This window comes from Furipterus horrens, unplaced genomic scaffold (assembly GCF_987537825.1).
Source record: "Furipterus horrens unplaced genomic scaffold, mFurHor1.1.pri manual_scaffold_3, whole genome shotgun sequence".
Classification (NCBI taxonomy): domain Eukaryota; kingdom Metazoa; phylum Chordata; class Mammalia; order Chiroptera; family Furipteridae; genus Furipterus; species Furipterus horrens.
The window spans coordinates 170,411,285-170,438,041 of record NW_028327173.1 but is presented as its reverse complement, the minus strand read 5'-3'; the positions used below and the strand labels follow the sequence as shown (position 1 = coordinate 170,438,041).

Here is a 26,757-nt window from a genome sequence, read left to right as displayed (position 1 = left end):
TTCACGCTATAATTATTTGTTCACACACCAATCTGCCCCATGAGCTGAGAGCAGAAGCTGTGACTTCCTCATCCTATAGCCCTAGTTTCAAAGACCTGGCCCCCCACACAGTAGATGATCAGTAAATTTTCACTGGAACTGCCCTGCTGGGTAAATGGGTACTTTACACTACCAGCTCAGTTAAACACTGAAAGGGACCCAGGAGGAGTTGAACTTTGAGCTATATTTTAAAGATATTAAAATCTATGCAAAAGCATGAGAAACAGTAGTGTGGGGTCTGTGAAAAGGGCAGCAGAGATGAAGCCCATGTCAAGTGCAATAGAGAGGAGCTGGCATGCTGTGGGGGTGAGGGGTGGCCCACAGCAATGACGGGGACTCCAGGCCATGGGCTCCCCATCCAGCTGCCCACCCCTGGCTCTCCCTGGCCCAGGTCCCCTTCTGGAATGGCTGCAATGAGGATGAGCACTGTGTCCCTGACCTCCTGCTGGATGCCCGCAGTGACCTGCCCACAGCCATGTGAGTTTGGCTCCTCCCTGCCCTTACCCTGCCTCCTCTTCCTTCCCTGCTGGTGGACCCAGGGCTGATTATTTTCTGCACATCCTTCTCATAAGCAGCATGGATGAGACACTGAATTTGGAGGCTGAGTCTAATCCAAGCTCTGCCTCTAACTCTTGGGTGACCTCAGGCAAGTATCTTCTTTCTCTGAGCCTCAGTAACCTAATCTGTAAAATGAATACTACTACTAGTCTAAACCAACATCTTCAGATTTGTTTAGAAAAAGGAATCCCTTCCTTGGAACCCATACTATATAAAACTGACAAAAGGTGGAGACCAGGGACCTGGTGACCCAGGTACTCGTCCTCCAATCCTTAGACTAGGTGACCTTTAAGATTCATTGAGACCACTTGAGTTCCATGCTAAGGAGACTACCAGAGGGTGCCTACAATCCCCTGGGAGAAACAAACTTGCACACAAGGAAAAATAAGGATCAATATCCTATTTTAAATTTATGTAATGTATTTTCAAATAATTTGTGCTCAATTTTTAAACAACTATGAGATGATTTAGACAGAAGATATATATACTGTGATACAGCATGTCATATACAACAAATAGAAACAGCTCAGTCAAACCCGGTAGAAGGATGGAGACGCAAATATTCCAACACCTAGACTAATAATCAGAATTGTCTCTACATTCAGCTCTGAGCTTCCTGGCAGCCAAAGCCCAAAGGGAAACATGCTGCGTAGAGAGGTGATACGTGAATGGTCTGCCCTGCATCCCCCCTTCCCATCGATCAGCCTGACAGCTGGTGGTCTCATTCCCCACAGGGAGTACTGCCAGAGGGTGCTGAAGAAGCCTGCTCAGGACTGCTCCGCATACACGCTGTCCTTTGATACCACGGTTTTCATTGTCGAGAGCACACGCCGGCGGGTGGCAGTGGAGGCCATACTGGAGAACAGGGGCGAAAATGCCTACAGCACAGTCCTAAATATTTCACAGTCAGCAAACTTGCAGTTCGCCAGCTTGATCCAGAAGGTAGGACCACGGGAACCTGCCCAGCCTGCCTGAGGCGAAGGACTGAGGCAGGAGAGGAGGCTCCAGGCAGGCACCTGGCTGCATGTTAGAGAAGTCCTGGGAGCTTAGAAAGGCCTGTGTCCAGACTTCTCCCCAAAATTCTCTTGGATCTAGTCTGGGGCGGGGCCTGGATCAGTGTGCTTTTGAAGCTGCCCAGCTGATGTCAGTGTGCTGCCGGGGTTGAGAGCCACCAGGAGAGGAGACTCTGAGCCCCTTAGAAACACGGGAAGAAAGGTCCTTCAGCCCCTGTCCTTGGCCCTCACACACATGGACATGCACAAACACACATGCCAAGCCTGTGCACCCTCACACATACACACCTTCTGCCTGCAATTTCTCCTCCAGGCTTTCTCAGAAGGAGCCTTCCAACAAGAATCAGAACAGGTTACTCCCACTTTAAAACCTCCCATCATTCCCAGTTGCTCTCACAATAAATTTCCAACTCCTTATTATGGTACACGAAGCCCTTCCCTGCTTCCCCACCCACCATCTGCCACTTCTGCACTCACCTCCATCCCCTTAGCACACCAAGGCCCTGCCCACCACGGTCCCCTGCCTGGGACTCCCTCCCTCCTATGCCCAACAAGCCACTGCTCCTCCTTAGTAACCATTACAATGCCCAGGTACTGCACTCACATCTTAGCAATGATGGCAGTGGTAGCAGAGGTGGTGGTATGGTGGTTGTGGTAATAGCGTCCCCATTTTACAGAGGAGAAAGCTGAGGTACAGAGACAGGTTCAAAGGTCTGAGGAGGACCACACAGCTAGTAAGTAGCCAAGTGGGATTCCCTCCCAGCAGCTGGCTCCCGAGCCTGCACTTCATGACAGGACGTAGTCCTCCTGTCATGCTCTATGCGATACCTTCCCAAAGTCCCAAAAGGCCACGTAGGGCCCCGCAGAGCCCTCTGGCACAGCCCTATGTGTGACCCAAGAAAATCAGCAGTGTCCGAATGCTGCCCTGTGGTCACCCTGCACTCCCAGGGCACAAGTGCCCTTAGCCACATCTGTCCCCAGGGCCATGCCAGGGATGGACACATAGGAAACCCTCAAGACATGTTTGTTGAGTTAAACTAAGACATTGTTGCCACGTGTGGATGCCGGTGGGGGGCGGGGGTCCCAAGTCCCTTCAGACGCAGTCTCTGTTCTTACAAGTCTCAGAGTACCCACGTGGAGCCCAGAGTGTGGTGCGGGGCAGATGTCAGCACCCTCTGTCCTCGCCTGTGCTGCAGAGCCGCTGCCGGCCATCTGATGGTCTTTCCCAGCCCCTCCTGCCCAGATACTTTGTAGCTGTCTGCAAACCCTGAGTTCACACCCCTAGGAGGCAGGAATCATGGAATTTTGTTTCTGTGGCACAGAAGGGCTTTGAAAGTGAGTGAAGGAAAAGCGAAGTGGTCAGGTGCTGTGTCCGCACACCCGGCAGGTCTTGTGCAGGGCTGGCCTGCAGCCTGGCTCCTTCACGGATGCCGCTGATCTCTCCCCAGCCCAGAAGATCTCACAGCTTGGAGACTAGCACACCTCTCCTCTGTGTCCCCCCACCACACCCCACCATCCTGGCAAGGGGAGCTGTAGTAGAGGAAGAACCCCTCAGCCAAGTACAGCTGTGTTAGTCTATCACACACACTTTGTGCACACACATGCAGAAACATGCAAACCTACATATACAGCCAAGGAAACACACATACCATGTATGTATGCAACTGGGCACTTGTACACACATGTACCAATGTGCAGACCCACACACACACAGTCTACACAGGCACACCTCTACATCCATACATGCATGTGCCCAGGCTGTGCCCAACGGTGCAGCGCCCACAACACATACAAATAACCCTCATAGTGACAGCTGCCATACATGGAATGACCACACAAGTCTGGGCATTGAACAAGGCCCTGCATTTACATGCATGTGTCATTTAATCCTCATAACAATTAAATGCACTAGGTACATGAGCAACATGAGTGCAGTTACCCAGCAGCCTTGAGCTAGAATGCTATGTGTGAGTCCCTTCTCTCTGGGCTTATGCTGAGGGGACACCCTGCTAGCCCAGCAGAGCCCCTGGGGATGCTGGTGGCATTTTCCACTACACTCTGTCACCCTCTTCTCAATGTCCAGCAGTCAGTGAGGGACCTGCTGCTGAGAGTCTGGAACCAATAGTGGAGCCAGGGCTGGAGGGGCGGAGCCACAGGAAAAGGAAAGAGAAAGAAGCAGGACTGCCTGCAGGTCTGACGGTGGCAGAGTTTCAGGAGAGCTCCTGACCAGGGGACAGCCCTGTGCTGCTGCGGGGCAGAATGGAGCCTCAGAAAATCCCCTACAGTCCCCACCAGAAGTCAGCCCACACCCTGACCATGGTTATTCTGGATTATAAAGTCGTGCAAGATCCCAAAAGCCTCCTTTCTTGGCTCAAGGAGATCCTTTGCAATCCTTCTGATGGAGAGACACGCAGTCAACTGAAGGGCTGCAAAGCCAGAGGGGGGCAGAGCCGGCAGACCAGAGAGCCCTCAAATCCCCACTCTGTGCCACTTTCCGGCAGCCTGAGCTAGTGACTTCCTGTCTCTGGGCCTCAGTGTCCCCGCCTTTAAGTGAGAGGATAAGTCCTGTGTCCTGGGTTGACACAGAGGGAAAGAGAAGGCACGTATGGGAGTGGCCGACCACTCTTTCCACACCCAGCGTGTCCCCCCTCACTGCCACCCCTGAGCCTCCAGGGGTCCTGTGGTCCCAGCATCAGAAGGCCTGTGCTGCAGCTTCAGTGTGGGCAGTGGGGGCTGAGGGTGGCCCCACGCCTGCATCTCAGACCCCACCTAACTACTGCCCCCATGCCCCCCACCCACCCACAGGACGACTCTGATGGCAGCATCGAGTGCGTGAACGAGGAGAGGAGACTCCACAAGAAAGTCTGCAATGTCAGCTACCCCTTCTTCCGGGCCAAGGCCAAGGTTGAGACTGGGGGCAGTTTGGGGAGGGACCGGGGTGGATATTGGGAGGCTCAGGGAAGCAAGAGAAATGGAAATGAGCAGAGGGGAGGACCGGTAATGGATGGAGAGGCCTGAGGGTGGGTTTTGAGCATGTTCATTTTTTCTCCTGTGCAATGACATTCAAAGGCTCTAACCAGCCAGCCCTCCCCAGGGCAGTGCATGGCCCACTCCCCAGAGAGCCCCCCCCAAGAGTCCCCACCCTGCCCCCGGAGAGCCCAGACCCCTCCCCTTCCCCTCAGGGGCAATCCTACCACTCCTGCCCCCCCACTCTCAGCCCATTATCACATTGTCCTTTAAACTCCTTTAAACCCCTTTAAAGTGAATGTCCAGCTTCTGCCGTTGTGTTGTGCACAGGGAGAAAAATTAACATTTCTCTAGCACCTGCCATGTGCTGACAAGTGCATGTGACAAGATTGTAAGCTGGGTGAAGTGAAGGGAGAAGCAAACTTGAGGGGAAAGGGAGGCAAACTCCAGGCTGTGGGGGCATTTGCCCATCACTCCTGGGCAGTGGGCAGCCATTGAAGGTTCTGGAGCAAAAGAAGACCTAACTGAGGCCATGCTGCTTGTAAAGCAGAGGTCAGACAGAAGGGAGCCTAGGCAGGAGCCAGAGAGAGCAGGGACTGCAAGGCTGGGGAAGGGGAGGGGGTGGGGGAGAGGGGTTAGGGCTCCTTGTAGAGGAATCTCCCCAGTGGAATGCAAGTCAGGACTGTAGTTTCAGGGTGCAGCTCTGACAAACCAGGAGCTCTAGAATAAGCCCCAGGGGGCAGCACAGAGCACAGCTCTTCACTCCTGCCACTCCCTGGGAGAAGGGGACCCCAGGCCTCCTGAGGAAACTCAGGAGGGTCAGACCTAGGACCAGCACAGTGGTCTGCACAGAGTGGGGAAGGCAGCGAGGAGGGTCAGATGTCTCAGGGCCACAGTCAGGGACCCAGGCCCACTCCTGGGCAGAGACCAAGGGATGCCATCAGAGTGGCAGGAGGGCTTATTGACCTGCTGGATGGCCCTAGCAGCCATCACCCATCTTCAGGCCTCACTTCCCACCACCCGCAGGAACCAGGGCTGGAGGGCCTGTCTCACCTCTGGGTCTGGCCCCCATGTACTATGCTGCAGGGTGATGGCCGGCTCTGCTTCCCACGAAAACCCTGCAGAAAGAGTCTGAAGTTGAACTTGCTGCCTTCTAGTCGCCTGTAGTTAAAAACAGGAAAGGAGGAGGAAGGCAGGGGCTGCCCCACAGTCAGGAAATCCCACCAGAGGAGCGGTTGTGTGCCCCCCTCAGCAGCCCCAGGCCCGGCTCCCTCCCTTCCCCCAGCCCACTCCCAGCCAGCAGGGCTCACCCAAGTGTGCAGGGGACTGGGAGGAGGGTCAGGGCTTGGTTCCATGATGCCCAGACATGCAGTGCCCAGCCACCCCAGCTCCAGTGACTTCTTCCTTGCAGGTGGCTTTCCGTCTAGATTTCGAGTTCAGCAAATCCATCTTCCTTCACCACCTGGAGATCCAGCTCACAGCGGGAAGGTCAGGGCCTGGACTGCTCCTTCTCCCTCCCACACACTTCTCCCGGGCCCAGTGCCACCTCTCCCCACACTGGCTCCCTGCCACGCCCCGCCCTGAACTGCCCCAATCTGGGAGGGCCCCTGCCAGTCCCCAGATGTGGGACAACCTGCTGCCTGCTGTGCTGCCACCGTTAGTTCTTGGGCAGCTGGGATGTAAATAACACCTGTATCTTTATGTCATATTTTATATAGCAGCTCTTTAAAAACCCTACACTTACAAAGCACGATACATAAAATATCTCAGTCAGTTCCGTCCTCACAGCAGCCACCTAAGGTAGGTAAAGCAGGAGTTACTCCCCACCCCATCTCTAAGTTACAGGTAAGAAAATGGAGGCTCAGAGAGGTTGAGTGGATTTCCCAATGACACACAGCATGTAAATTGTACAACTGGGAGCTGAACACTAGTTGTCTTACTCCTTGTCTAGGGCTCTTTCTGCCCTGGTCACCTCTCTCCCCTTGGAAATGTTTCCATTTTTAAAAGAGTGTCCCTTACTCTGTGTAGGTAGGTTGATCTGTCTATCTGGCTGTCTTCCTCCCAGGGAGTTTGCCATAGGTTGACACCATGAATCAGCCTGTGTCAGTAGTAAACACTCTTCTTTTTTCACAGAATTGCCTCTGTGTGGGAAGGGAGGGAAGCAGGAAGGGGTCTGAGAACTCTGGAGCCTGGTAAATGCCCAAAACCCTCCTGAGAACTTTTCCATGCTGACAAATAAATAGTGAAGGCAAACCGAACATGAGCATTTCAGCACATGCGCACACATATACTCACACACACTCACACACACACCAGTCAGAGGTCACAGGAAGGAACCATAGAGATCAACACACCAGCAAGTGCTATGGTTAAACAAATTGTGCATTTCGGGTGGAATTCCCATTTGACATGAAACAAAGTTTATAAGATGTATCAATATCTTAAGACCTCCCTCCTGCTCTTCCTGTTCTCACCGGAAAATGAATGTACTTGCATGGTAGTGCCTTTGCACATCTGTGGCTGTTTGTGAATCAGGCGTGTGCAGGAGGGAGGCATTGCGGGGTCTGCATGTGACCAGTGCCCCCATTCTAATTAGACTCCTATCTGGGGTAAGGCTCCCCAAGAGAATAAAACTCAGTGTATGTAACAAGAGGAAATCCTACCTTTTTATGTCTGAAATTATTTTCCCAGCTTGTTCATGGTGCTGCAAAGGGCAGCACATTTGACAAAACTCCCTCCATTGTCTTCTAATTTCATTCTCCAGCCTTTTCAAGGCAGCAAAACACCGTCAGACAACCTGCGGGAGCTGCCCCCGCACCAGTCAGCCCCGGAGGGATGGTTCAAGAATAAATACACTGCTCTTCTGACGGAATTCCTCACTGTCTCCCCCGCCCTTGGACAGAGCAGGCACCTTTGTCCCACAGGCAGCATCTGCCTCCAGGCCCACAGCGCAGCATGTGCCCCTCTGATCCATGAGGGGGCTCAGTTGGAAGGACTTGAAATTAATGGCCAAGCCCACACGGTCCTCCCAGCTTCCTTCCAAAGTCTTTCCCTGCCCCACTCCAGCCCAGATGTGCTGCACTTAAAAAGGCAGCACAAGGTAGAAGAGGGTCAAGGGAGATCCATGGTGATGGGAGACTTGCCTTGGTGTGGTGAGCCCACAATACAATACACAGATGATGAGTTATAGAGTTGAAACCTATATAATTTTATTAACCACTAGAAAAAGAAGAAGAAAAGAAAAGCTGCCATCACCAGTTCCCCTGCTGCCCCATCCCTGCCGGTCCCGTTCCAGGGCCCATGAGCCCCAGAGGGGCAAGGGCGCTCCTTTGCAGTCTGACGCAGCCCTCCTGCTACAGCGAGCCAGTGCTGGTGCTGCTGGCGGGGCTGGGGAGCGAGGGGGACTTGCTCCCCACCTCACCCTCTGGCTCTCCTTGCAGTGACAGCGACGAGGAGGAGAGCACCAAGGAAGACAACGCAGCCCTCCTGCGCTTCCACCTCAAATATGAGGCCGACCTCCTCTTCACCAGGTGGGCTCTAGGGCAGGGACACATGGGATGAGTCAGACCTAAGGAGGGACACCCTCTGGAGGGTCCCGATAGGGTCAGAGGTCCTGGGAGCCAGGTCCCAATGCTGAGGAGACTATGAGATGGAGCCAAGGGTATCCCTGAGGGGTCAGAGGGTGCCGGTCCTTGATCTATGGTAGGGAGATGGTATCAAAACAGAGGAAGGAGGAGACGCAGACCTGGTCCCTGGGGGTAGGGGGCGGGGGGCTCTCAGCAAGGACAAAGGCAGGGGGCCAGGCAGCATAAGGTATTCACCCTGGTGCCAGCAGTAAGTAGGGCATGATCTGCAGAGAATTTTAAAATAGTGATAAAACCTGCAAAGTCCTTCTGCTTTTCATTACCACCTCTCCCCAGCAGTTCTAAACAATGTGAGAAAATGCCCCTCCCTAGACAGGGCGCTCACGCTGCCCACACCCCTGGGTGTGCCACTGGCCCTCAACTGCCCTCGTAGAGTTCCCAGGCAGATGGAGGCATCTGGCCAGAACAGCAAACAGACCGAAAGCAAGCTCAGGCTCTCCCACAACCGCCGCCAGGGGCTGGCATGGCACACAGTGGGCAAGCTCATGCTCTGAGGAGGCCCTGCCTGGGCGGAGGTGCTAGGGCGCAGCTGGCAAATAACTGGCACTCCTGGCTCACGCCTGTCCCCCGCGCCAGGCAGACATGGCTGATGGATGTCAGCATTTCTTACTGCTGAGCCTCAGAATCCTTCCCGAAACAGAACTCCCAATGGACACAAGAGGAAACCTGATTTCTGTGGTCTAGAGGGAGACAGGCCCCTGCCCACACCCCCCTTGGTTCATTCACCCATCTAGCCAACACGGACTGCGCTCACGGCGGCCGCCTCCTCTGTCCCTGCAGGAGCAGCAGTCTGAGCCACTATGAGCTCAAGTCCAATAGCTCACTGGAGAGTTACGACAGCATCGGGCCGCCCTTCAACTGCATTTTCAAGGTAAGGCTGGCAGGTCTGAGCAGAGGGTGAAGGACAGGAGGTGAGAATCCCGCACTTTGGAGGGGAGGAATCTGAAATCATTGCTTGTGCTCAGTGTCCCCTTAACCCTGCCCCCAACTCACTGGATGACTTCAGGCAAGTCACTTCCTCTCTCTGGGCCTCGCAGTTTTCATCCAGAAGATAATGGGTTAGACTGGGAAAACGTGTCAGTGAAAATTAAGTGTGACTGCATATAATATTATCTTTAATTTTTTAAGATTGATTGATTGATTGATTGATTTTAGAAAGAGAGGCAGGGAGAAAAACATCAATATGTGAATGGAACATCTATCAGTTGCCTCTCACATGCCCCAACCTGGGACCTGGCCCACAACCCAGGCATGTGCCCTGAGAGGGAATCGAACTGGAGAACTTTTGGTCTGCAGGGCAACACCCAACCCACTGAGCCACGCCATACGAGGCATTTTTTTTTTTTGTTTGTTTGTTTGTTTTAAAACAGTGGTCTAAACACAACAAGTTTTATTCCCTCCCACACAAGAAGTCCAGAGTTGGCAGCTTCACAAAATCACCCAGTGTTGAGTCTCCTGTCTTTACATTCCACCATCCTCACCATGCAATTATTAACCTCAAGTTCACCTCACAGTCCAAGATGGCTGCAGTCAGGCCATCATGTTGTCACTCTAGGCAGCAGGAAGAAGAAAGGGACAAAGAGCAAGAACGAACTCCATGGCAGTTCCTCACACCTCCAGCTACCACTCACTGTCCAGAACCATGTGATGTAGGAAATGAGGTTTTTGGTCTTGGTTTCTGTAGCTAAGGATGGTGGGAAAAGGAGAATTAGGAGACAGCCTAGCAGTGTCTTCCCCACGGGCCCGCAAGCTCCCCATCCCTGGCCTGCTGTTGTAGAGCCAGAGGCAGGCTGGCAGCTGGAAACTGCATATCAGGCTCACTGAGACCTGGATGGCTCACCCAAGAGAGGCTTAGTAACCTCCCAAAGCCACGCAGCTCCTGTGTGGCAGCAGCCCCAAGTTATAGCCCCAGTCTTCCTGATTTCCGAAGTCCTCCTTTTTATCACTGCAGCTCTGATACCAAGTGTGTCCCAGCTACAATGTGAACTATCACACTCTCACAACCCATATCCTTCATTAATCAATGATTATCTCATAATAAATTAATGGCTGTCACTATCTCCAACCCCAGGATGGCCACCAGTGCAAGAGGAGATACAAATGGAAGTGTCCTTGCTCTCCACTCACACGCCCCCACACCACTGACTTGTCCTCAGCCCCCAGGGGCTGGAAAGGACCTGTTTCCCAGGCCTGGCTGGGGGAATCACAGCCTCCAGGGGCTGGTTGGCCCCTACAGACCTTGTTGTCCACCTCTCCTCCCCCTACTGCTTGCTGCTGGTGCACTGACACCTTTCTCTTGGCCGCAGATCCAAAACCTGGGCTTGTTCCCCATCCATGGAGTCATGATAAAGGTCACCGTGCCCGTTGCCACCAGGGGTGGCAACCGCCTGCTGATGCTGAGGGACTTCCTCACCGACCAGGTACCACTGCCCTCTGGGAGCTGGCTGAGGGAGGGGACCAGAAGGAGACACACACACCCCTAGGTGTGTCCCAAGTCCTCAGACCCCAGCTCCTTCTCCCAAAACCAGGCCCAGCTGGGCCTTCTCTGGAAGAGAAGGAGGAAGGAACATCCCAATGCTGAGTGTTTCTCTGGGGGTGATTGTGGAGCTGGTTGTGTGTATCCCTCCTGCAGGTGAACACATCCTGTAATGTCTGGGGAAACAGCACGGAGTACCGGCAGTCCCCGATCGAGGAAGACTTGAGTCGGGCCCCACAGCTGGTGAGCGTCCCCAGACCAAGAGCCACGGGGGTGAGGGAAAAATAGTGCTGCTGCCTGAGCTCCGGGGGCGATTTCTCTCCTTATCCCCTAGTTTGTCATTAAGAGTTTGTTGAGTACCTATATGCCCAGCCTCAAACCAAGAGGAAACAGCATAAGGAAAAGATACTTCTTGCCCTTAGTGAGCTCACCATCTCTCAGGAGACACAAGAATGGGTGCTGGAGAAGTCAGGGAACAAGCCTGTGATACATGTCAGAGAATGAAAATAGGAGCAGACAAACACGAGTAAAAGAACAGTGAGAAAAAATGGAAACAGACTTGAAAAAATATCTGCACCCCCATGTTCACAGCAGCATTATTTACAATAGTCAAGATACCCAGAAAACTACATGTCCATCAATGGATAAAGAAAGTGTGGTATATATAGGCAACAGAGTATTAATTCAGCATTAAAAAACAAAGGAAATCTTGCCGTTTGCAACAATATGGATATAACTTGAGGGCATTATGTTAATGAAAACAAATACTGTATGCTCTCACTTACATGTGAAATCTTAAAAAAAAAAAAAAGAAAAGAAAACTTATAGACACAGAGAAGACTGGTCATAGCCAGAGGCAGGGGATGGGGGTGGGAGAGTGAATGAAGGGGGTTAAAATTTTATTTTAATTTTTAAAAAGAATAAGAAAAAGAGGGCTAGTGGACTTGCACCTGGGCCTAAAAGAGTCATGGGATACAGTTAAGCAGGGGAGGGGAGAGGATACTGTTAAGGCAAGGAGAGGAAGCCAGATGGAGCATCGCTATGGGGACCAGAACATACATAACTTGTATTAGAGACATTGATCACATCAGCTGGGGCCTCCCGGAAATGAAAGGCAGCTCAGCTTCAACTACCAAAGCCCTTCATCAGGCACCTACTGGTTTCTAGGTTTATGTTCTCACAACTGTCTCTGTTCCCAGCAAGCTTTCATTATTCCTTACCCAAACAAAAATTTTAGCTGTTTTAGTTTGATGTCCCCAAACAAGTGCTTCACACAAAGCTTTTTTAAAAAATATAGTGCATTTTACTAAAGACTTGGGTTTGGGCAGGGTTGAGGTAGATGCAAAAGAGTAACACAAATAACTTTATCCTAACACGTTCTAATTATTTGTTTGATGATTTGTTTGGGTTTTCCATTAAGACATATCATCTGCTGATAATAATAGCTTTAGCTTTACCGTTCAGTCCTTATAAATTGTTTTTCTTGTCTTATTGCCCTGGCTAAGACCTCCAGGGTAACGGTAAATAGAAACAATGACAGTCTTGTCTTGATCCGGATTTTAAAGGAATTGTTTTTAATTTCTTATCATTAAATATGATACTTGCCATAGGATTTTTTATAAATATCCTTTATTCAGATTCAGAAAGTTTCCTCAGGAGTTTTTATCATAAACTGAAGTTGGATTTCTTAAAATGCTTTTTCTGCCTTTGTTACAGTAATCGCCTAATTTTTTTTCCTTTAATCTGTTTGTATGGTAATGACATTTATAGGTTCCCTAATGTTGAACCACAATTTTATTCCTGGAATACATCCATTATGCACGACTTCAAATGCAGCATTGGACATACCACCCTCACTTTGTCCTCCAGCCACCCCTCGGCAGGCCCAGCCCATGTGTCCCCCACATCCACCTCTCTCCTGTCCCTCGTCCTCTGCCCCTTCACTCCCAAGAGCAAAACCCCACTTGGTCTAGCAGTGCACCTGAGCCATCTCCATGGTGGCCCAAGCACCTGCTCACATTCTCAGGTCATAGCTAGGTTTCTGCCTCCCCTGCCCCGCTAGAGCCTGGTTGCTCACCCCTGAGACTCACCTTCTCTTTCAGAATCACAGCAACTCTGATGTAGTTTCCATCCACTGCAACGTGAGGCTGGCCCCCAACCAGGAAATCAATTTCCACCTACTGGGAAACCTGTGGTTGCAGTCCCTAAAAGCAGTAAGTAGAGCACCTGGACTGGGCTGGCAGGAAAATGGAGAGAAGGTGGGTGCTTGGGAGTCTCCCAACTGGGGAGGGGCCAGCCTCTGACAGGGCCTCTGATTATACAGCTCAAGTACAAGTTGATGAAAATCACGATCAACGCAGCCTTGCAGAGACAGTTCCACAGTCCCTTCATCTTCCGAGAGCAGGATCCCAGCCGCCAGGTGAGCCCCTGGGGACCCTGCAGACCTGGGTTCAAGCCAGGCCAGCTTGGGAAGGGGTTACCCCATGCCTAGTTTTCCTACACCCTCTGTGGTGTGTTCCTGTGGGAGAGAGATGGACAGACCTCCTAGCAGTTAGTGCAGCATCAGAGGAGAGGAAAATAGCAAGACAAATAGGCCTTTGGGAGCCAAAGTGGACAGGGCGCCAGAAGTGGGCATTTGCCCAGTGCCTCGGGGGCCCCAGGCTCTGCACCACAACAGCCCTGCAGGGCAGAGGAAGGAGGGGCACCTGCGCACTGTACACCACAGGAAACTGAAACTGGAGCCCAGAGCAGCCTGCCGCTGGTGGTTCACTGGCTCCAGCAGCAGCGAGGCTGTGTCCTGGGCAGGCTGGCAGTGTAGAATGATTATCCTACTCTTGTCCTCCCCATCCATTCACTCCTCAAATTAATGAAATGCACGTGACCTGTGCTTTAGAAGTCTAGTGTGAATTGAATTGGTGAAGGCCAAGGAATGTGAGATGTCTCGATATTGAAACTTTTCATATTGAGTAAAGCCCGACTGTTGCAGATCAAACTGGCTTGAATTGGGGTCTAGGAAGGGGTGGGGCTCTGTGTAGCACTCTGCTGACAGCAGGAGAGGTGGGGCTTGAGGAAATGTCCAGTTCACTGGAAAGAGGCATCTCAGGCGTGAGGCACTGCTGCCCTCCACTGGCCATGTCCCCTAACTGCCAGTCTGGGCTCCAGGCAAGCGCTCAAGACCAGACGCTGGGTCAACCCCGCAGGTCCACCCCAGGAGACGCTGGAGAGCAAAACAGGCATGAGCTGGAGGCCATCTCTTTAAGAAAATGCACAGATACCCATCACTAACAGGGTGGGAGGCGCCAGGCACAGGTTTAGCAGGTACAAGCCCAGAGGCAGCACAGGGGGCCCACTCAAGGAGCGGTTTGGTTCATTTGTTCATTCATTCATTCAGTTTGTTGGGTGTCCTTCCTATGACTAAGGCCCCCCAGGGGATACAAAGATAACTTAAGCAGACAAAGGAACAAGAATAACACAGCATAGATTCATCTGGAGGTGAGTGCAGGTGCAGGGGCGGGGGGCAGGTGAGAGGTGGTCAAATTAGGGAAAGCTTTCTGGAGAGAGCCCACTTGAACTGAATCTTGAGAAATGTATTAGAATTTTCCAGATGACCAAAAGAGAAGAGGTGTGGTACAGGCACCCACACACACACACACACAAACTATCCCCTTCTCCACACTAGTTCATGACTTTCAGATTAATTCTCCTCCTCCTTCCATTCCCACCCCCACCTCTCAAAAATCCCTCTTGTGTTTTCTGAATGCCTCACTTCATTTTTTTAAAGTATATTTTATTGATTATGTTGTTAGTTGTCCCAATTGTTATTCCCTTTTTGCTCCCCTCCGCCCAGTACCCCGCTTCCCTCCAGCAATCCCACCCCCCTTAGTTCATGTCTATGGGTCGTACATATAAGTTCTTTGGCTTCACCCTTTCCTACATTATTCTTAACTTCCTCCTGTCTATTTTGTACCAACCAATTATGCTTCTTAATCCCTGCACCATTTCCCCATTTCTCCCTCTTCCCCCTTCCAGCTGATAACCCTCCAAATGATCCCTGTACCTATGATTCTGTTCCTATTCTGGTTTGCTTAGTTGGATTTTGTTTTTATTTTTTTAGACTCTGTAGTTGATAGTTGTGAATTTGTTGTCATTTTAATTGTCCATAGTTTTGATTGTCTTTTTCCTAAATAAGTCCCTTTAACATTTCATATAATAATGGCTTGGTGATGATGAACTCCTTCAGCTTTACCTTGTCTGGGAAGCACTTTATCTGCCCTTCCATTCTAAATGCTAGTTTTGCTGGATAGAGTAGTCTTGGTTGTAGGTCCTTACTTTTCATCACATTAAATACTTGTTGCCAGTCCCTTCTTGCCTGCAAAGTGTCTTTTGAGAAACCAGCTGATAGTCTTACAGGCACCCCTTTGTAGGTAACCCTCTGCTCTTCTGTGGCTGTTTCTAAGATTCTCTCTTTATCTTTAACCTTTGGCATTTTAATTATGATGTGTCTTGGTGTGGTCCTCTTTGGGTCTAGCTTTCTTGAGACTCTCTGTGCTTCCTGTTCTTGTATGTCTTATTTCCTTCGCCAAATTTGGGAGGTTTTCCTTCATTATTTTTTCAAGGAAGTTTTTAATTTCTTGCTCTTCCTCTTCTCCTTCTGGCACCCATATGATTCGTATGTTGGCATGATTAAAGTTGTCCCAGAGGTTCCTAAGCTCCTCATTTTTTTCAATTCTTGTTTCCTCATTCTGTACTGGTTGACTGTTTTTTTTCTTCCTTATGTTCCAAATCATTTATTTGAACCCTGGTTTTCTTCCCCTCACCATTGGTTCTGTGTGTATTTTCCTTTGTTTCATTTAGCATAGCCTTCAATTCTTTCCGTATGCGTTTTCCACACTTAAGCATATATGTCAAGCCTGTGAGCATCTTTATCACCACTGTTTTGAACTCTTCATCTGTTAGGTTGGCTATCTCCTTGTCACTTAATTCTCCCAGTGGAACCTTGATCTGTCCCCTCTTTTGGGCCAGACGTCTCTGTCTCCTCATCTTGATAGGCTCCTGTTTGTTTGCCGCTGTGTCTTAGGTAGAGTTGCCGCATCTGTTATGTTGTAAGGGGCAGAGCCTTAGGTATTCATCAGTATGGGCAACCCGTTTTACCACATTGTGGCACTGTATGTGATTAAGGGAACAATGCCACTTGCTCAGCACTCACCCCTTTTCTAGGCACCTCTCCCACTCCGTATGGGACTGGTGCCTTTCTAGCTGTTCCTCTGGCTGTCGTTCCCAGAGTGGATGGGTCTGCAGATGTTCTAGGACCATGGGGCCCCTCTAAACAAGTGGACTCTACTGAGAGACCGGCAGTTTCTTCCTCTGCCCAAGCCCTTCTGGTTTGCACAGTCAGAAGCAATGAGGTTTTCTTTTCCCTGGCACTCAAACCATGAGCTGTGCAGTCTGGTCTGGTGCTGGGAGTGCTCCCCAGGTGTCCCTCCCGACTTTTTAAAATGTGTAACTGTACTTTCCACCGGCCTGTCACTGCCGCCACTGCTGCTGCCACCAACACACCGCATCCTCTCCACCCCAGCTCCTCCCCTCCTACCTGCCTGGATGAGTATTTATTCTTTATGTATTTGTTTGTTGGACTTCCATGCAGCTCAATTTTCTGGAACTTCTGGTTGTTTCTAGTTTTGAAGTAGTTGTATTCCTTCTTATTTGTGGAGGGAGACACAGCGTATCTGTCTAGGCCTCCATATTGGCCAGAAGTGTCACATCTCTTTCTGAAATCCAGCAACCCCAAATGTAAGCCCTGGTTGGCTCAGCTGTGTACTAGGGCTGGAGGTGGAAAGGTAGCAAGGAACCTGTGATTTGTTGAGCCCTAACTATGTGCCAGACATTGTCATGGACACTTCATGTGTTATCTGTGAGGTATGTCCCACCGCCCCCATTTTTCAGATATGGAAACTGAGACTGTGTGACATAAGGAAGAAGGGAATCAGTGACTTGCTTCAAGTTAAATAGTAACTCAGTGGCCAGGCCACGACTCTACCAAGCTGTCACCAGGGTTCAGTCAGTCAGTCATTCAACACATCGACTGAGCGCCTCCTCTGTCCCAGGCACAGTTTCTGCCATCAACAATAGAGCAGCGAGCACATCAAATAGAGCCCCTGCCGTCCTGACATTCCAGGTGGGGAGAAAAGCAATTAACATAAATATAGGGTGAGCGAAAATAGGTTTATAGGTGTGAGTACATGAAACACAGTTTAGTCTTGTATTGTTATTATTATATTATTTTCCATACAAACAATGGTAAACCTACTTTTCCTCATCCCCTTCATATACAGTGTGAAATGGTGATGAGGTCAGCCAAAAATAAATAAATAAATGAAAGCACATAAAGTTGGAGACTCAGGGGGTGCTATTTCATACAGGGAAATTAGGGAAAGCCCCTCCAATAAAGTGACATCTGCCAGAGACTCTGAGCCATGCCAGCAGAGGGAACAGCAATGTAAAGGCCCTAGAGCAGGTGTGCCTGGCATGTTGGAGGCCAGGCAGCTGGAGGGCTGGAGTAGGAGATGAGAGGGAGCAAGGAGCTGAGTCAGTGAGGGAGGCAGGGCCAGACTACAGGCCCTTGCAGGCCAGGGTGAGGACTCTGTTTTTCACTCTGAGATGGAAAGAAGACTTGGAGGCTCTGAGCAGAGAGCAGGGCACAGATCTGCCTTCCTGTGAATGCTACACCAAGAACAGACTGCAGGACGTGAGGCAGAAGCAGGGAAGCAGTTAGGTGGCTATTGTCATCTCCAGATGGGAGACAAGGGTGCTCAGACCCAGGAGGTAGTCCTAGAAGTGAAAGGAGAAGCCATATTTTGGGTGTTTCAAAGGTAAAATAGACAGACTTTGCTGATGGGGTCCATGTGGATGTGAGATAGATACAAGGTTTCCAGCCCCAGCAAAGCAAGGAGGGACACTGCTGCCATTTGCTTTGATGGAAAACACATTGAAAGAATAGATTTGAGTGTGAGGAGTAGGCTCAAGAGTTTGTTTGGGGACCTGTTAAAGGTGCCAGGCAGGCCAAGTAGACTGTTGGATATAAGTCTAGAATTCAGCAGAGTCCAGGCAGACAGCAGAGGCATGAGAGGGGTCAGAGTATAGTGGTTCAAGCCCTGACTGACTTCGCTCAGGGCGGCATTGGGACTTCCATGGCCCTGAGCACTTTTGCCTCTGGGGCCCCTTCCTCCATGAAAAAAAAAAACTATTTTAAATGACCATTTCATGGCTGCGTACATATAAAGATAAATATATCCAAACAAGATTATATTCATTTATTTCTTCTAATTTTAAAAAGGTTGGATCATGTTTGTGGGCCCCTATAAGTACTATGGGCCCTGGACACCGTGCCCAATGTGCCCACTGTGTATGTCAGCCCTGCACTCACCAGGGAATGACTGGTAGATAAAGAGGCCAATGGCAGAACCATGGGATGTGCCAACATTTAGAAGTTTGGGAGATAATAAGGAAGCAGCAAATAAGAGGCAGAAAATATCTCAAAGAAGAGGCAGGATCACCTGGATCACTGAACTCAGGTGTCCACTGTGCAGGGGCCGTAGCTCTGAGGCCGCTGCAGCTTTCCCACCAGAGGCCAGGTGGCTCCTATGCTCCAGCCCTGCCCCAGGCTGCCATCCAAGCCCCAGGACAGTAATGCTATTAACCTGGCCTCCCTCCTCCCCTCGCAGATCACGTTTGAGATCTCCAAGCAAGAAGACTCGCAGATCCCCATCTGGATCATTGTGGGCAGCACACTGGGGGGCCTGTTACTGCTGGCCCTGCTGGTCCTGGCGCTATGGAAGGTGAGGGCCCCCCACAGGGTGGGGTGGGGAGCAGCAGCCTGGCCAACTGGCCACCAGAGGGCGCTCAACCTATGGTTTCCACCCTTTTCACGGTCCCTTTGAGGACCTGATAAACGCTAGGGTTATTCTCAACAGAAAAAAGCAAGTACAGCACACACAACCACAGAATGTCTCCCACAAAATCAGGCTGTTCACCAACCCTCCAAAGCCTTTCATTGTCTCCGAGGCTCAGGTGAAGAAGCCCTTGTCTCAGCCTCCTCCTGTTATAGATGAGGTGAAGGAGACCCAGAGAAGAGTGTTACCTGGGGCAGGGTCACCGGGCATGGCTTCTTGCATCCAGACCCAGGCTCTATTCACTATTCCAGTGCCCCCTCACCAACTAAGTGGCCCATTGTGAGGCTCGCAAGAGAGCTGGGGAGGCACAGAGGGTACTCCTTGTCATGGTCCTGATCTGGGGTATTCTGGAAGCCTTCTGAGGGAAAAAAGCTGAAGAGGGTTAGTGGAGGGAGAGCAAGGAGGGGGGTTAGGCTTCGTCCACACTGCCCACTCCTGAGATGTCTGCCTCTGCCTCCCCACAGCTCGGCTTCTTTAAAAGTGCCAAGCGCAGGAAGGAGCCCGGCCTGGACCCCAGCTCCAAAGCGCTGGAGTGAGGCTCCTGAGGAGTCTGCGAGTTGATGGGGGCCAGGTCCAGATGGTATGCAGGCCCAAGCCGGTGGCCCCACCCCGCTGGGGCGGAGAGGATGCCAGTTCGCTTTGCACTGGACCTCATCTGAGAAACCGAGCCTGCTCCCTCTGAAGGGAACTCAAGCCAGATTTAAGAGACTGTCCTACTGGGAAACCGAGACACCTCCAACAAAGATCCCTAGGGATAGAAAGGGATCCCTCCCAAGGCACACCCCGAAGCCTCCCCCAGGCTCTGTGGGGACATTGCTACCCCCACTGCTAAGGTGCTAGGAATTCCTAATCCTCCCCATCAGAAGAAACCCAGAGAGGAAGACTGCAAATGCAGATCCACTCTGCACACGCCAGGCCTCCAGCTCCAGTAGGACCCAGGGGACAGCAGGCCTGAATTCTGCACTGTCCTCCCACCCACCCCACCCCACCCCCATGCTGCTGATGGCTCCTGAGTCACGCCTAGCCCTTCCCCAAGCACCAGATGAGTCCCCGGAGCCCAAGAGCTTGATGCTGACAGCTGCTGGCCAGGGATGAATTAAGACTCTGGGACGTGGAGACTGTGACGGACAGGCAGCTGGAACCCAGGACACGGGGCGCCCACCCAGAGATGGGGAGTGACCCCCATATGTTCACACTGTCACCCACACTCCCTCGCAGCGCTCGCGGCCCCGCCCCCTCCCCTGCCCGCCGCTTTTGTTCCCAGCACACCCGGAAGCAGGTGGATGACACAGTCCCCTATGGCTCAGCGTTCCCTTCACGTCTTCTGCGCAGCCAGCCCTACATGCGGGCCTCGGGGCAGTCCGGGCGCAAGGGTAAGGGTGGGGGAACCTCCCCTCCCGCACACCCCCTCCCTACTCGCACACAGCCTCCCATCCCTCCCTTCTATTCACCGTGCATGGGAAAACGGTTTGGCTGACGCTGCTGAGGGGTCCTCTCTGGAATGCACTGAAGGCCGGTGCAGCGACACCCCGCGGTGGCAAATATCTGATCCGCCCCCCACGGGACAAGGTACCACCAATGACGGCGCCGCGAGGACAAGAGCACGCCTGGTGCCCAAGCCGAGTAATTTATGCCTTAACCTTGTTTTGAGGTACAAATGAAATGGGGATACAGCGAAGGCATCTGTCCCCCGTTACATAGTATGACCTCTACTGTCATAAATATTTTTAAGAAATTAAAAAAAAAAAATACGGTGTTTAAAAACAACCAAGGTGCTGACTTCCCTTTTCTGTGGGCAGAGCATGTCCTGGCTAGTGCGCTCACTTTCTTCTTTGAAGAGATGGATGGAAAAAAGCAGCTCCCTGCTTCCTTACCATTATCTGTAAGCGGTGGGAAGGGACTTGACTGCTCCCTACAACATCCCCGCCAAGCGACTGCCTGGTCTGGGGTAGACATCTCCAGTGACAGAGCACTCTCTCCCCCTCCCCAAGACCAGCCATTCCATCTTTGGCAAGGTTGGATGGTTGGAACCCCGTAGATTCTATCCCTGGTTCCAGCTCTCCCCTCTCAGACCTCCCTGACTTCTCCAAGCTAGCATTTCAGTGCTGATCTTCCTGCACCCTGACTTGCAGCTTCTTCACCTCTACACACAGTCTGCTGTTAGACCAAACGGTCTCCATTCTATTCTTGTGCCATTGTAATTCCAAAACCAGAAGCAGAACCACAGAAATTATTTCATCTTGTTTCCCCACAGATGAGGACCCTCAGAACCAGAGAAATTACGAGGTAGCCCTAGGTTCCACGGCAAAATCAAGACTAACCCCAAGACAGCTCTCACTCACGACAGTCATTCTAGCCCTGGAAGAGCTTAGTGAAGGAGCAAAGGAAATTTATATAAAATAACTTCATGGGAATGTTTTTTCTCAAGTGGTGAAACAAAATCAGAAGGAAACATTTTAAAATCATATTTCATTTGCGTCATTATCTCCATGAACGGAGTAACCTTGCTGGAGAAGCAATGAACCCACACTCAAAAGTGCTTTGTTTGATTAAGCATCAAATCTCCTGTCAAAAATCAACTCTGAGAGTATGCTTTTTATGGAAACCTGACTTTTATAGACTGGAATGCTAAGGTTCTTTAATTACCATGTGCAACCACACTGCAGGCCCAACAAAATGTATCTGCAGGTCAGATGCAGCCCGGAGGTCACTGAATCGCAGCCTCTGGACTCTCAGAGGCAGCCTTTGCCCCCAGGACTCCAGTCCCCTCCCCCTCCCCCCAAATCAACTAAAAGGTGAAAAGGTGGAAAAAATGTGAGACTTGTATCTTCAAGCGCTTTGCATTGTGTCTCTTTCTCTGATCAATTTCCCTTTCCAAATTCATTTACTCTGGGTATAAACACCCAAGATTGGCCTTCGGAGTGCCTGGTAGGGCAAGCAGAGATGCCCCTGAGGGAGGAGCAAAGCTTCACGCTAGAGCAGGTCCTCGACTGCCTGCACATGAGAATCACCTGGGAGTTTTAAAGGCTACCTCTGCAAAGGCCCAGCCCAGGGACTGAGACTTAACTGGTTGGGAGAGATCAAAGTTCCCCTGGTGCTGACAACTGAGGTCAACAAGCAAGTGAACATAGAGGCTAAAAAACAAACAAGTGGTTAATTAATATGCACCAGTGACCTTCTATGGTGAGTAATGGGAACTGTGCTCTCGGGGTACTGTTGTTCAGATTAACTCAGCTCCAACTCGGAGTTTAGAAGACGCTCTCATTCCAGCAAGTCTCCAGAGTGGGATTTGCTGCAGGTTTTTGCTGTTGTCTGGGCTGAAAGATGAACAGCAACTTTGGCTTTTAGTGGCAAGCAACCTCAAATCAACATTAAAATTCACATTGTGGTTCATAGATGGACATTATTAGCAATGTCCTATCCATCATTAGCAATGTTCTATCTAGTAGAATAATTATTTATGATGGAGCTATGGGCTGAACTCAGGGTGTTAACATGAAGTGTAACTTTAAAATGGTTCAGTCTTTTTAAAGTACCACTGGCCCATCCTAGACACTAAACAAACTGCTTTGACTTCCAGGTATCCAGGTGATATTTAAGCAAGTCTGCAACAAGCAAGTGCATAGGAGAAAAACATGCCTGGGGCAAGGTCTGACTTTTGTAAACTAAATTACCACCGTAAGTGGCTTTAGAATTTGGTCCATGGATTGTGGGGATTTCTTAAATTCTAAACTCACTGCCTAAGAGGAGAAAGACCCCCAACCAGAAGTTATGAAATGAGATGTGCAAAACATTCTGGGTGGTTTCACTATTGACTCTGACATGGGGGAACCCCATATGGAATGGGGCAGGGCCTCAGAGAAGATACAAAAGCTGAGGAACAATCTGTGGGCAGATTCAAGAGAGGCCTCAGGTCCTTGTGCCATCAGTAGTCCGCGGGGAAATGGACATCATTTGTGGTGTTAGTTCCAGCCATCTGACAGCTGCAAAGGAGAAATCCGAGCATGTGTGCCGCTTCTCTCTGGCTTGAGATGGTGTGGGCACGCAAGCTCAGAGTGCAAACTGTGCTTCTTCAAGTGGATGATGTATCCAGAGCTGAGCTTCTCAGAGTGGGGTCCCAGAGCCACCTCAATCAAAACAACAGACTAAGTAACACCCAGACCTCCCAAATCTGTTCCTGATATCTATGAGGTAATTTCAAGCACGTTAAAACTCAGAGAACCAGCAATCTAGACCCATAAAGTCTGTTACTCTTCAATTGTCAATGTCAGTTTCTTAAACAGTGCAGGCTCTCTCAGCTGCCCTGGGGTCCTATCGTGGTGGCAGCTATGGGCAAAACCCCCAGAAAAAAAACCCAGTGGACCTCCTTCCAGTGCAAACAGTGGAGTTTCTGGGTTCTCCTTGTATTAAGGTGGTATTTCTTCACACAACAGGTATCAGGTGGAAAAGGCAAAGTGCTAACTTGAATACAACAGAGGCGAGTAACTGCCTGGGCAAATGTGGAATTCGCCTTTCCTAGAGTTATCTCCATCAGTACTCAAGACTTCGAGCGACAATACTCTCCCAGAATAAGACACTAGACTTGAGTCAGCCCCACTGGATTCAAGCCCCAAGATGCCAAGCAGCCTCTATTAGAAACAGCTGGCTTACTCATGCTCCTTTTCTGGCATGACTCACTGCAACCACACCTCAGCCCAGACAAGAAGTGGCCAGGTCTCTCCACCACCAGATGTGCCTTGGATGGCTTAATATTGCCTTTAGAGGTGTATGTCCTGTTTTCATTCAACAATACATTGGCTTTTGTTTTTATTTTTAGCTCATGTCATATCAGCCCATTATTCTGCACTACTTATTATTTTTAAAAAAAATCCTCCGAACTATCCATATATTAGTATTAACATCAAGTAGGCTCTTCTCCAAGGGCAATCAAGCTTAATCGACCACATTAAACTCTGCAGTGCTTCTGTGTCACTGTCTATCCCACTGGCTTTGACATCACACTGAAGTAGGACAGCATGTTCCACAACAGAAACTGGAACAGAACAGAGGAGCTTTGCTGGTTTAGCGTGAAGAGAGCCTGGCAACTGGGCTCTGGAACTTTTCAATGTGATATAGGCTTAAATGTACCCAGCAAACTCATGGGGCTTACAGTAGGGTATGAGCAGAAAAATATTTGTTTTAAAAAGGATAGGATGCCATTCCTTAATGGATTCACCCTCTCTTATCAATCTTCCATGTTCTTTGTTCTCATCTCCTGGGTACGATATAAAAAAATGACAAGCAGCAACTCAAATGATGTTTTCTGAAACGTTTCAGAAGCTGGCCCAAGCCAAAGTCAAAAGTAATATTATAAAATTTGACTTAGGAAATTAAAAATTAAAATTTGAGGAAAAATAGAAAATCAGATTTCAAATAGGAGCCGAGCCTTCAGCTGGACAAGCAGCTCACCAAGGGCAGGACCCATCCTTCTTATTTGTGTACGCACATCCCTGGTCTAGTACCTGATGCATAATGGGTGCTTAGTAAGTGCTCATTTCCAAGTGTGTTCCCACTTGTTGAAACAGGGGCAAACCCCAGTCCTGCTCTTGGGATGGCCGAAGCACACCAAATTTACAAAGCACAAGCAAATTAGAAAATATGAACAATTTTGTCTAAGCTTGCCAACAAGCTTTGTGAACCACCTAAGGAAAAGAAGGAGGGGGAAGAGGAAGAGGAGGAGGTAAAGAAGGGAGGAGATAAGTGGGAGGGAGAAGCCATTAAATGACTAGAAGGAAACAGATAAAAGATTTATGATCTCAGAATGGAGACCACCTTACAATAAGCAAATACAAAACTCAGAATTCATTTTTTTTTAAGATGAATTTGGCCACATAAAAATGTAAACTACTGGTATAAAAATTACTATATTTTAAATCAAAAAACAAACTACAACTTTGACAGGTCAAAGAAAATTTCCTTAAACTTCAAAAAAAATTCTAACAAGAAAAAAACCACAACCAAAAGGAAACAAAAGAAATATAAAAGGTCAGTAAATATATATGAAAATGTCAACCTCATTCATAGTAAAGGGACACAGATCAAAATCATGAACTACTATTTTTTATCTATCGTCTTGACAAAACTTAAATGATTAGATAATATCCAGCGTCAATAAGGGTATACGGAGATAGAAGGCAATTTGGTAACTTCTATAAAAATTTTAAATAATAACTAAACCAGAAGTTCCAGTGCTAGTAAAAATTTGTTCTATGAATATGGTATACTATGATGTTCAATGAAGCTCTATTTGGAATATAAATAAACTGAAAACCTAAAAGTTCAACAATAAAGTCTGGTTAAATATATTTTAGGTCCACCCATAAAGTTATGGTAATTGCTATGAAGCTTTGTTTTCTTAAATCTATACATACCAAAATGTAAAAATGTCTATGATGTATTAAATGAAAGATACAAGATGCAGAATAGTGAAGGAAAGGTAAAATCCATTTGTATTTTTAAAAACAAAAAGAAAAATAAGTACATATATGTACAGAAAAATTCTGGGAAGCTACTCAAAAAACTAGTTATGGTGACTATCCTCTGAAGAGTCCAAATGGGAAGCAGAGCAAGATGGATGGAAAGGGATTTTTTCTTTCTTTCTTTCTTTTTTATATTTGAATTTTTCTTTACTATCTTAATTTTTTTTCCCCATGCACATGTATAACTTTGACAACTTTTTTTCTAATGAATTCAACAAAACATCATCTCAACTAAGGTACACTGAACAATAAAGACACAAACTTCAAGGTAGTTTTTTGTTAACATTTACTGAACACAAACACCATTTTTTCCTTTTACACAGCAATTTTGTTAGTTTCAAATTAGCTGAGCTATTAGGACTGTCAATTGCCATGAAATTAAAAATGATTCTACATGTCAAACGCAAACAGAAAATGTCATGCAATATATAAATCACTAATAGATCTCTGGTGCAGTCAGCAAGTTTACTAAGTTTATTAAAGTCACGTAAATGGTTTGACAAAAGTGCACAATAGAATAACATCACTGGTTTGTTATAAATCACAGTGAATTACTAGAATACAACCATTTAGTTCCTCTACGTGGAAGATTGCAGGATGGGGTGAATATTATAAAGGATGGGATCTTTCAACACGTTAGGCCAGTCAGATTTTACTCCCCAACTATGTACCTTTGAAAACATTGGTTAGCAAAGCTGAGGGGTTTTTTTCCCCTCATGTTTTCTCCTCTACCAATTACTAAGCAACAACAACAAAAAAGAGCCATGCACAAAGTTTACAACACCTGATTAAAAATATACAAAACCTTGTTTACTTCATCACTTGGCAAAGCTTGCGTCTTCACGCCTTCATTTTTCTGATTAGGCCATTCATCACATGACTCACTCCTAAACGAAAAGCTGTTAATGATTTAGCAATAGTCACCCCTGCACATACATCAAGATACACTCCCCATAACCATCAAGTTAATGTCCCTTCCCTACACATTAACACAAATGAACACACCACAAACCTAGGACTAAAGACCACATTTACTTTACAGTTTTAAAAATTAATGTATCTATCACCACTATCAGTGTAGAATTTATTTCAGATCCCATATTTTGGGGTGGGGGTGGGGGTGCTATATAACCCAGCCCATCTGAAGATGTGGGCAAATCTGCCAGAAATGTATGAGAAAGCCCTGCTATGTGCCATACATAATTAGGAGCTTTCTACTTTCCAGAGAGGGTATCCAGAGCACAGCTGTGCATTTTCACAGAACACACAGCTTAAAAACTTATGAACTAGTAGTAACTAACTTGTCAGAGAGCAAAAGACAGAGTTTAGATTTCTTTAACCCATTTTAATGTTATAGTATAGTCAGTGAGAAAAAATAGAATTTCATCTGTACATTGGTACATCTGGCTAGCCCAAAAAGGAACACTTACGATTTTTACAGAATATCTACCATAAAAACAAGAAGTTTATACTTTTATCCATCTACTCACTAGTTTAATGACTGGCTGCTTCTAAAACCAGAAAACTGTAATCCAAGGTCCAGCAACTCACTCCTCACTCTGCCCCATTCCAAACACAGAAATGCTTTGCTCA

The 26,757-nt window shown here is 48.8% G+C and overlaps 1 protein-coding gene across 1 annotated transcript in view; it reads left to right on the top strand.

Annotated features, from left to right (window-relative positions):
* The window catches only part of ITGA11 (integrin subunit alpha 11), a 64,231-nt gene extending 43,835 nt beyond the window's left edge, over positions 1–20,396 (top strand). Inside the window, exons 18-29 of the mRNA XM_090268356.1 lie at positions 431–516; positions 1,332–1,539; positions 4,416–4,514; positions 5,989–6,065; positions 8,018–8,107; positions 9,002–9,092; positions 10,528–10,641; positions 10,854–10,940; positions 12,800–12,910; positions 13,021–13,116; positions 18,419–18,532; positions 19,111–20,396. Coding sequence (XP_090124482.1) covers positions 431–516; positions 1,332–1,539; positions 4,416–4,514; positions 5,989–6,065; positions 8,018–8,107; positions 9,002–9,092; positions 10,528–10,641; positions 10,854–10,940; positions 12,800–12,910; positions 13,021–13,116; positions 18,419–18,532; positions 19,111–19,182 — 1,245 coding nt within the window. The 3' untranslated portion in view covers positions 19,183–20,396. The remainder of the gene's footprint in view (positions 1–430; positions 517–1,331; positions 1,540–4,415; positions 4,515–5,988; positions 6,066–8,017; positions 8,108–9,001; positions 9,093–10,527; positions 10,642–10,853; positions 10,941–12,799; positions 12,911–13,020; positions 13,117–18,418; positions 18,533–19,110) is intronic.
* The last annotated feature ends 6,361 nt before the right edge of the window (positions 20,397–26,757 follow it).